At 31.6% G+C, this 10375-nt stretch overlaps 2 protein-coding genes across 2 annotated transcripts; both read left to right on the top strand.

Moving 5' to 3' along the window:
• Positions 1 to 2072: 2072 nt before the first annotated feature.
• Positions 2073 to 6128, top strand: Noc3 (Nucleolar complex protein 3). Its single transcript, XM_018458417.1, has 10 exons — positions 2073 to 2240; positions 2599 to 2873; positions 2975 to 3266; positions 3342 to 3630; positions 3715 to 4049; positions 4150 to 4520; positions 4590 to 4754; positions 4877 to 5231; positions 5303 to 5400; positions 5909 to 6128. The coding sequence occupies exons 1-10, from the start codon at positions 2235 to 2237 to the stop codon at positions 6120 to 6122; spliced, it is 2400 nt and encodes a 799-aa protein (XP_018313919.1). The 5' UTR covers positions 2073 to 2234; the 3' UTR covers positions 6123 to 6128.
• A 262-nt stretch (positions 6129 to 6390) lies between these two features.
• On the top strand, positions 6391 to 10151 carry LOC108729344 (protein VAC14 homolog). The gene is made up of 7 exons (XM_018458405.1): positions 6391 to 6863; positions 7099 to 7480; positions 7737 to 8316; positions 8536 to 9107; positions 9392 to 9510; positions 9597 to 9676; positions 9753 to 10151. The coding sequence occupies exons 1-7, from the start codon at positions 6445 to 6447 to the stop codon at positions 10055 to 10057; spliced, it is 2457 nt and encodes an 818-aa protein (XP_018313907.1). The 5' UTR covers positions 6391 to 6444; the 3' UTR covers positions 10058 to 10151.
• Positions 10152 to 10375: the final 224 nt, after the last annotated feature.

Here is a 10375-nt window from a genome sequence, read left to right as displayed (position 1 = left end):
TTGCGATTTAATTTGGAAACACCCTGTATATAAAATAATATATAAAGTAATTTTTTTTTTTACTTAATAACTATACGTATAAACTCATTTATATTAGCATATTGAATTTCTATTCCCGGGAAAAAGTGTTATATATGTATATGGACATATTTTATATATAAATTATATATCATTATATACATGAAACATGTCAATTTTTTATATAATTATATATAATTTTATGGAATTTTACATAATTAAATATAATTATATATGGAATTTTTCCCGGGTTATTACGAATATTAAAATCTTGTTCAGTTGATTAAAAAGCATTATAATTCCTGCAGACAAGACGCGGCAAGCGTTGTCACATTTTGTATGTATAGAAGCCATTATTTTAATAAATACATGATTGTTTTATAAATTATTTCAGAGGAAAATTAAACAGTACATTTGTTAAACGATTAAATATAAAATTTATATTGAGTATATGTTACATAAGTCCATACAATGCTTGATGTAATTTACAACAAAATAAACAAAAGTATATTTCAAATTTATAGTGTCATCTTTTGTATCATTTTGTATTCTTCCAAATCTTGCATTGAAGACTTCACTCATAAATGTGTTCGAGTACACACTTTTACACCATTTATCGAACCAGATTCTATTATTACAAATGCTGTATATTTTCACTGTATCTAAATACATGACTAATGTATATAGTATTTAATTTATCGTACACTATGCTATAAAAGATATCACAATTATTATTATTTTGTTTTATGACATTGCTTATATTATAGATTTTGTTTTTCTTCATTTATTTTAATGAATGAATCTTTAATCGATTTAGAATAAATTTTTTTTAAGACAAAAAAAAATCGCTTTTCTTATAGCAATATTTTAGATCGCATGCTCTTTCGTAAATAACTTTTAAATTAAAAATTTATTAAAATGAAACTAACTGACGAACGTGGTTTTGTTATCTTTGAATTATCATTAAAACTTCATTCGTGCATATTTTTTTTAATTCGTTTAAACTCGAAAATTCGTGGCCACATGGTTTTGTTAAGAAAAAATATTTTGAGATCGAAGAAAATTAATAAAAATAACGCACGAATGAAAATAGTAAATAAAAGTAATAGCACCAAATCTATGATTTAGCATTTTAATTAGTCATTAATTTATTCAATGAAAAGAACCACATTTATCGAAACGTCTGAATCCACATTTTATGATTATATTATATTAATAAATTATCAGCAAACATCAACAGCTGGGCTATAATAGTTCTAATTTTGTATTCTATTGTATAATATGATTTAGCTCGCGAAGATTTTCGAGTAAATAATTTTTTATTTTTTTTACTATCATGCATTATAATGTTCTTACCGTTTTGATAGGATATATCAGTCTTACTGCGATTATAATATTAATAAATAAATATTTTGCAGATTTTAAGTTGTTAATGATTAATTCAAATTGTAAAAGATATTTGTTCGATTTAGCTTTTAAAAAAAGAAAAACTACGCAATTCAAATTCTGCAAAAAGACTGTAAAAATCATATTAAATTATTCCTCGTAGGGTAATGTCCACGTTTTGTGACATCCACATTTTTTTCCATGTTATTACGTGGGTTAGACAAGGAACAACGACGAACAATCAAAGTTGATTATTCGTCATTGTCCAATCCACATAATAGTACAGAAAAGAACCACAAAAACGTGGACATTACCCTATGAGGTTTGGTACACGAAAAAGGCTAGGATGTCCGTTCTCAGGGGTGCGTTCCAATACTCGATTCTATTAACTCCGAGTATCTTTTATCTTTGTTCAACTGTCTTCAATATTCGGTAAAGAACAAGGATAAAAGATACTCGGAGTTGATACAGTCGAGTTTTAGAACGCACTCCAGGTTTCCCTCAGGGGTGCGTTCCAATACTCGATTCTATTAACTCCGAGTATCTTTTATCCTTGTTCAACTGTCTTCAATATTCGATAAAGAACAAGGATAAAAGATATTCGGAGTTGATAGAGTCGAGTTTTGGAACGCACCCCTGATAGTACGAACCGGGAACCGGTACGATTACGTATGTTGATGTTGTCGGCACGTCACACGTGGTGGATTTCTATGCATTTGTCCACATTTGGCATTTGGATTACGGATTATGTGATATAATTTTGTTAATGTGTGGTTATAGAAACTAAATTTAAGTTGAAAACAATAATTTAGTTAAGTTACATTTTAAATATGGGGGTAAGTTAAAAATTTTTCAATATCTTAATTTAATGGGCAATTCGTATTTAACCTAAAAATTTTATTTTAATTTTACGAATATGAAATTAAGATTTTACTTATTTTTAAATATATGATTTATTTTTAGTGTATTTTTTTTTCAAGAATATTATATAATTATTTACTTATTAATTTATATGTATATACAGTTATTTAGTTGTGTTAATTTTGTTATGTTAGTTATGTTAATTTTTTTTAATTGAAAAAATAATTATATTCTTTTATAAATTTATATTTGAATTTTATTAATTTTATTAATTTTGTATGTACAGTGTTTTGTAATATTAAGTTATGTAATATTAATATCATTATTTTACAGAAACTAAAAAAGCTGAAAATCAGTAAAATTAAAAGAAACAATCAGATAAAGACAAAACTTTCGAAGCAAGGAAAACTTAAAACTCGACGACATAAACCATCAAAGAAACAGCCTCAGAAATCAGCACCACCTTGCCCAAATAAACCAGAAGAGGAAGAGGAGAGTGATCATGGAAGTGATTTAATAGACATGGTTGAAGAAGATGATTTAAATTTCTTAAAAAATGCCATATCTAATAAATCTTACAGCTTATTGAAACAAATTCGTTTAAATGAGTATGATAGTATACTTTATAATGTTATAAGATCTTTTATATACCATATTATATATATATATGTATATATATGTATATGTACATCATTGTTCTTGATTTTAGAGCAGACAAAGATTTAAGCGTGAGAAAAAGAAAAAAGATTGAAAATGATCAGCCGTTAGAAGAACTATATGAGAATAACGTCTCGAAAATTGTGGAAGAGACAGGAGGAAAGTCAATTCGCATGTTACTCCCCATAAAAACACATGATGGTGTTATAGAAAAACGTATTATTGAAGAAGATAATACAATTTTAAATGAAGAAGAAAATGAAGATATTAACGAAAACCAAGAAGAAAATAAAGAAGATAATCAGCAAGAAAATAATGATATGGAAATTGACATAGATATACATGTAAGATTTAAATTATGTATTCTAGCATTTTAGAAATCTAATATAGAATATATTATTTATTGTAATGTTTTTCAGAACAATTTGCAAGTAACTGATAAACCAGTGTCTATTGTTGAACTACTCGCGTGTCGCGAAGAAATATTGAAAGCCAAGCGTTTTAAAATAGGTATACTTTCGAGTGGCATATTGGAAAATCCAGAACTCAAGTCTGAAAATTTCAATGTATTGCTAAAAATGATGGATAAACAAACATCAGAAGTTTATATCACAATTAGGAAACTGGCGATGATATCTCTTTTAGAAGTTTTTAAAGATTTGCTACCATCATATAGTATCCAGGAAATTTCTCAGGAAGGAGTGAAATGTATGTATATAAAACATACAAAGAAAAAATTACATGATATACGTTTTATTAATAAATTCTAATTAATTTTATGTATGGCTTTAGTGAAAAAGGATACTCTTGCACTGCAGAAACATGAAGCCATTCTATTGAAGAATTACAAAAGTTATTTGCAGAGACTTGAAAAGATATCTAAGATTTTGAGAACAAAAAATGGGAACATGCAGTCGGTAAATGAACAAGCAATGCAATTGGGCGAGACAGCTGTATCATGTATGTGCGAGCTTCTCGCCGTCCATCCATATTTTAATTTCTCCGTTAATATAGCTAATTACGTTCTTCCTTTGTTGGATAACAAACGGAGCAGCGTAAGAGAAAAAGTTGCACAATGTATTTCCCAAATATTTAAAGAAGACAAACGTGGCCAGCTATCTCTCACAGTAAGTTATAATAGGAATTTTTTTTATTATAGTATTTTGTGTCTTTATACATTTGTAATTACGAAGTTATAACATATTTATTGCACTAATAAAATTTCAGATAGTTCGAAAATTAAATCAATATATCAAGTCAAGAAAACACTCTGTACATTCTGAGGTGATATCTGTGTTACTAGTTCTTCGCATCAAAGATATTAATTTGGACAAGGAAAAGGAGGATGAAACGAAACAAAAGAAGCTCATGTCTCATAAACAAAGGATTCTCGCATTAAGCAAACGGGAGAGGAAAAAGAACAAGAAACTAGAACAAATAGAGAAAGAAATGCTTGAGACGAAGGGCGAGGAAAATAAACAAGCAAAGCATAAGATCCTCACGGAAATAACGAGCGTAGTATTTACTATATACTTTAGAATTCTAAAACAAGCTCCCAATAGCAAAGTATTATCTGTGTGTCTAGAAGGATTGGCCAAGTAATGCAATTTATGTATTATTATTTTATATCTTATTTATATTTTACTATAATGTCTTATGCATTCCAGATTTGCACACTGTATCAATATCAATTTTTACCAAGATTTAGTAGGCGCCATAGATAGATTAATAGAGGGAGGTAATTTGGGATTAAGAGAGCAACTGCACTGTGTTCAATGTATATTTACAATATTATCTGGACAAGCTGTAGCGTTGAATATAGATCCATATAGGTCTGTACATAATTTTCTTCTTTTCTCTTAGTACTCTATATATTTTATGGAATAAATTACATATTATTATGAGTACATATTTCATTCACATAAAATTATACAACATATTTTTTATTATATAGATTTTATGTGCATTTATATAAAAATATATTGAAAGTTCATTGCGGGAGAACGCACTCGGAAACTGAGAGCGTGCTGCAGACGTTGCTGCAGATTCTCATTCATCAGAGAAGAAGAATCACGCAGACCCGTATGATAGCCTTTGTAAAGAGAATAAGCACATTGGCATTACAGTTGCAACATAATGCGACATTGGGAACTCTTGGTATTATCAAGCAAGTGATGCAGCTTGGGAAAGCAGCTCACGTTTTATTGGATACTGACTGCATCGGTGATAGTCATTATCAAGTCGAAATTGAGAAACCTGATTATTGCAATGCTCATTGTACAGCGTTGTACGAGCTCGTTGCTTTACAGGTACTACCTTGAATATGATACTTTTTTGTTTAAAGATAATAGAACAACAGATAACATAATTGTTCTTACAGCGTCATTATCATAGTGTAGTACAACAACTCGCTAAAAATATAGCGTATACCACACCTACGAGCGGTGAAGGTAGTTTGACTGCCGAAATTGCGAAGTTGTAAGTACCGATTTTCTCTAATAATTATGATAAATTTATTAAATATATCTATCATATATATCATTATTAAATATGAGGTCTGTTCTTTTTAGCTGAACTTCTTGCATGGTTCATTTTTTTTCTTTTTCTTTTCATGATAGAAAAAAAGATAAATTATATAGAAAAGTTTATCTAAAAAAATCAGACTTATAAATAGTTGAATCTTTCTGTATAATATATATATGGGTCATTCCACGTCAATTCGGCCGCCTTCTGCCCAAAACTATACGCAACCAAATGTAACTTATAGGATACTTATAGGATATAGGAATTTAGGTTGAAGCTTCTAGTTTTCGATGCCATATGGCGATTTGTAAAATATTCACCTGTATTTCGGAAACTAAGCCGTTTAGGACACATGTTTATATGGACTTTTTTACTTGAAATAAACCAAAGAATTGCTCTGTTGAGTATGGCAACATGCTTAACTAACACCCTGTACATATATCATCCGTTTTATTAATTTTAGATCACCACAGGAGCTCTACACGGAATATGATCCTGCAGGTGTAGCGTTTAAGCCTGCTGTGCCTATTCCAAAGAAGAGTACCGTTAAAAAAATACCGGTGAATTATAGTATGAATCCTGAATTTGAGAAATATATTAATACTACTATCGACATCGATAATTTATTTGCAGACGGACATGTAGACTTCTACAAAGCATGTAAAAGTAATTTGTAGCACATAATAAAGAATATCTATGGAATGTATATAAAAAGTATCAATGCTTCCATTAAACAATAAACTTCATAATAATATTTAGAATGATTGAGCCTTTAAATTTCAGATGATTAATTATCGTCTCTAATCTTTCTGCTCACGTCAAATGAATTATCAAAAATTAATAATCCACATAAATAATAAAACAAAGATATTATTTAATGAGTTAATTGGAATCGAGAGAGAGAGAGAGAGAGAGAAAAGTCATACATCCTAAAGCTGGATTCAAATCGAGCGCACGAGCGTGAACGAACATGTTCGTTTGTGTTCGTCGCACCGTCACATGACACAGCTGATAACACGACAATTGCCGAACGTAATCATTTCTTCTCACTCGATTGGGATAGACGTGTCTCGGCTCGGGTCACTCGAGCGTAATTTTCTTGGATATTTTTGCAAAGTGGTGCCGACAGGTGCCAACTTCGACCGAACCTTGTGTTTTCAATTACTGAAGGGCCAATATAGAAGAAGAAAAAGAAGAAGCCGAACGTCTTCAATTCCGTCTACAACTGTGCGTCTGATTTTCGAGTCGCGGCTATGTGTTTTGACATGTTTTGACGTTATCCAGCAGCCAGAAGCACGTAATATTTCACGCAGGATGATGTCAGAGAGGGATTACGCACCTCTGAGTGCGGCATGCGTGCGCTCTCTCAATGACAAGTTGTATGAGAAACGGAAACCAGCTGCTGTGGAGATAGAGAAGTAAGGTTATTTATTTATACCGTGTATAAAAAAATTCGCTGGATGTTTTATGAAGCTCTTTCTCTCCTTTTCCCGAGGTTCCTCTTGATTTCCTCCGAGTTACAGTTCGACAATCCTTAAAGAATTTTTTTTATTATTACAGTTCATTATTATTACACAAGAAGCTATTCTTTGATTTTTCACCTCTCTTTCCTTTTAATGATTCTTTAATGCATTTTTTTATTAATCCTCACAGGATGGTGAAAGAATTCGCTGCTCATAACAATACTGTGCAGATCAAGAGGCTGCTAAAAGTTCTTGGGCAGGACTTTGCCACCTCACAGAATCCACATACACGCAAAGGTGGCTTAATAGGTCTTGCAGCAATCGCAGTTGGTCTCGGAAAGGATACTGGTCAATATATAGAAGACCTGATTCATCCAATTCTAGCATGTTTTAATGATTATGATTTGAGAGTTAGATATTATGCTTGCGAGAGTCTGTATAATGTAGTCAAAGTAGCAAGGGGAGCGGTGCTGCCTCAATTTACAGACATTTTCGCCGCTCTTAGCAAACTGGCCTGCGACACTGAGCAGAATATAAAAAACGCCACTGAATTACTCGACAGATTAATGAAGGTAGCTGAAGAATTCTTTAAAGAAATTCTTAACGCTTTATTACTCGCATAAGGTATTCAAAATCTTAGCGTGAGACACTACTGTCTCCTGATATCCTAGTTGTATAAAAATTTGTTAAATGTAGATTTGTTAAAAACTCTATATTTATACACATTATATTCAGTGTGAACTGTCCCATTATTTTTTCAAAAATTTTTACATTTATCTTTATCTGAAGAATATGTAGAGTATTATTACATTTTACATCCTATTTCAGGATATTGTAACGGAAAGCGGCCTCTTCGGTTTAGTCGAATTTATACCTCTATTGCGCGAGCGTATTTATACAAAGAATCCATTTGGCAGACTGTTCGTAATATCATGGATATCCGTGCTGGATGCGGTGCCCAATATGGACCTAATAATATTTCTACCTGAGATACTCGATGGGTTATTTAAGATATTGGAAGATCCGACGTTAGAGATAAAAAAAGTTACGGATACGGTTCTTGGTGAATTTTTACGTAGTATAAAATCCAATCCCGCTAGAGTGGATTTCCCGGCCATGATAAACATACTGATAACGCACGCTCAGAGTAGTGACGATCTGCTCCAGTTGACCGCCATCACGTGGATCAAAGAGTTCGTACACCTGTCCGGACCTCTCATGCTCCCGTACATGTCCGGAATTCTTGTGGCCGTTTTACCGTGCTTGGCATATGACGGCGACACACGTAAGAGTATCAAAGAAACTGCAACGCAAGTAAACGCGAATTTAATGAAATTAATAATCGTCCAAAGTACAGAAATCACAAATAAGGATCAAGATAAGGCACATTCTATGAAAGAAAAGAATGGTAATTATTTAATCAGTGATGCATTAAGTGGCATTTTGAATTTCTAACATATCATGAGTGTTTCAAATTACTGATAAAGATCATTTGATATAAAATATTATTTAAAATTCTAATCATTTCTGCAATTAAATTATTTTAAAGTTTATGAGAGAATTAATCTTTATATCATTTAGAAAATATATATGATAATAATAAAATTTCTGTCCCTTTCACTTTCAGATATAATAGAAACTTATTCCCTGGATGAAAACTTGGATCTCGCCAGTGTAGTGGAAGTACTTACGAAACACTTGTTATGTCTATCGGTCCAAACTAAAGTCGCAGTTTTAAAATGGATACACCACTTGTTCATAAATATTCCTCAAAAAATGTTTAATCATATCGAGAATTTGTTTTCAATATTAATGAAATCCTTAAGTGACAATTCCGACGAGGTGGTGCAACAGACTTTGGTGGTAATGGCTGAGATCATTAGCTCGAAATCTCCGGAGGCGATAGCAACCAATCCTGATGAGAAGATGCAGAACAAGTATTTCACAAAGTTTATAATCAATTTATTAAGGATCTTCTCGACCGATAGACATTTGTTACAAGAACGAGGCGCTTTCATTATAAGAGAGCTATGCGTGCTTTTGAGTGCGGAGGATATATACAAGACACTAGCAAAGATACTGCTGGAAGAACAAAATTTAAACTTCGCCTGTACTATGATACAAACTCTGAATGTTATCTTATTAACCAGTTCCGAGTTATTTGATTTGCGCAACAAACTTAGGCATTTGGACTCTCCAGTAAGTCTGCCGTGTATTCAACTTTCTCATGAAATTTTATTGTAGAGAGATCAAAATCGATACGTCAAACTTAATAATGTTCAGAAAACATGCATGTTAAAATCAGAAAAATATCTTAAAAATATCTTAAAGAAGTTTTAAGATGTTATATGTTCTGATTTTGTACATGTGTACTAAGCATTTTTTTTTTAATTTTGGCCAAAGTTATCCCGACTGAAGTAATCCAAAGTTATCTCGTTTTACGATACATAAATAGAATATATTGATGAATTGAAATTTTTCAGGACAGTTGCGCATTATTTGAGTGCCTGTACGTGTCCTGGTGTCACAATCCGGTTGCAACTGTGGCCCTATGTCTCCTGTCTCAACATTACCGACATGCGTGCAACATAATTCGATCCTTGTATCCTTTTTTCTATTCTTTTTCAGACTGTCCGCTTCCATTATCTCAACGAACATTTTTAATACCTTAACATTTATATATATCAGCGAAAACATAGAGGTCACAGTAGAATTTCTAACGGAAATAGATAAATTGGTACAGTTAATAGAATCACCGATATTTACTTGTGAGTATGCGACATCATGTTGCTAATAAAAACATTAAAAGCGCGTTATATTTCTTTTTTTTTTGTTTTGTTTAAGATCTGAGGCTACAGCTGTTGGAATGGGAGAAGAATGATGCTTTGATATACGCATTATATGGCTTGCTCATGATTCTGCCGCAAAGTGATGCCTACGCTACTTTGCAACGTCGTTTAGCAGCGATCCCTCCAGCTACGAAGCCGATACCTAAAAGCGAACAGGAGGAAATAGACGTTGATTGCCCGTTCGATTTTAACAAGCTATTGAAACATTTCCATGCAGTACAGGAACACCACAGGGAACAGAAGCGCAAACAAAGACTGAATTCTTTAGTTGAAAGAAATACTAGTCATGTAGATGTATGAATCACACGTTCGTTTTTTCATGTGCAAAAATTCGTACGCACCGATTTTTATAACATTTATATAAAAGAAAAGAGACATTCTTGATTGCTAAACTTTTTGCTGCATAATTGTATGTAAAACTTGTGTTTAGCTTTATTGTATAAAAATATAATTTATTTATTGAAACAAAATCGTTGGATCCGTTAGAAATAAACGGTCAAATCATTATTAAATAAAATAATATATATAGTCGTTTAGGATAGGAATATGAATTCATTTAACAATATATACACTAATATAATTACATAGATATATTGAGTTTCTAATATATACATTTTA

This window comes from Mycetomoellerius zeteki, unplaced genomic scaffold (genome assembly GCF_001594055.1).
Source record: "Mycetomoellerius zeteki isolate Tzet28-1 unplaced genomic scaffold, Tzet1.0 scaffold73, whole genome shotgun sequence".
Lineage (NCBI taxonomy): Eukaryota > Metazoa > Arthropoda > Insecta > Hymenoptera > Formicidae > Mycetomoellerius > Mycetomoellerius zeteki.
This window is presented reverse-complemented; position numbering and strand designations above follow the sequence as displayed.

Coding starts and splice junctions, on each gene's coding strand:
- LOC108729344 (XM_018458405.1), top strand. CDS start 6,445: ATGACACAGCTGATAACACGACAATTGCCGAACGTAATCATTTCTTCT. Junction 6,864..7,098: donor GCTGCTGTGGAGATAGAGAA/GTAAGGTTATTT, acceptor TAATCCTCACAG/GATGGTGAAAGAATTCGCTG. Junction 9,511..9,596: donor TGCAACATAATTCGATCCTT/GTATCCTTTTTT, acceptor TATATATATCAG/CGAAAACATAGAGGTCACAG.
- Noc3 (XM_018458417.1), top strand. Junction 2,874..2,974: donor AAACAAATTCGTTTAAATGA/GTATGATAGTAT, acceptor TCTTGATTTTAG/AGCAGACAAAGATTTAAGCG. Junction 5,232..5,302: donor ACGAGCTCGTTGCTTTACAG/GTACTACCTTGA, acceptor TTGTTCTTACAG/CGTCATTATCATAGTGTAGT.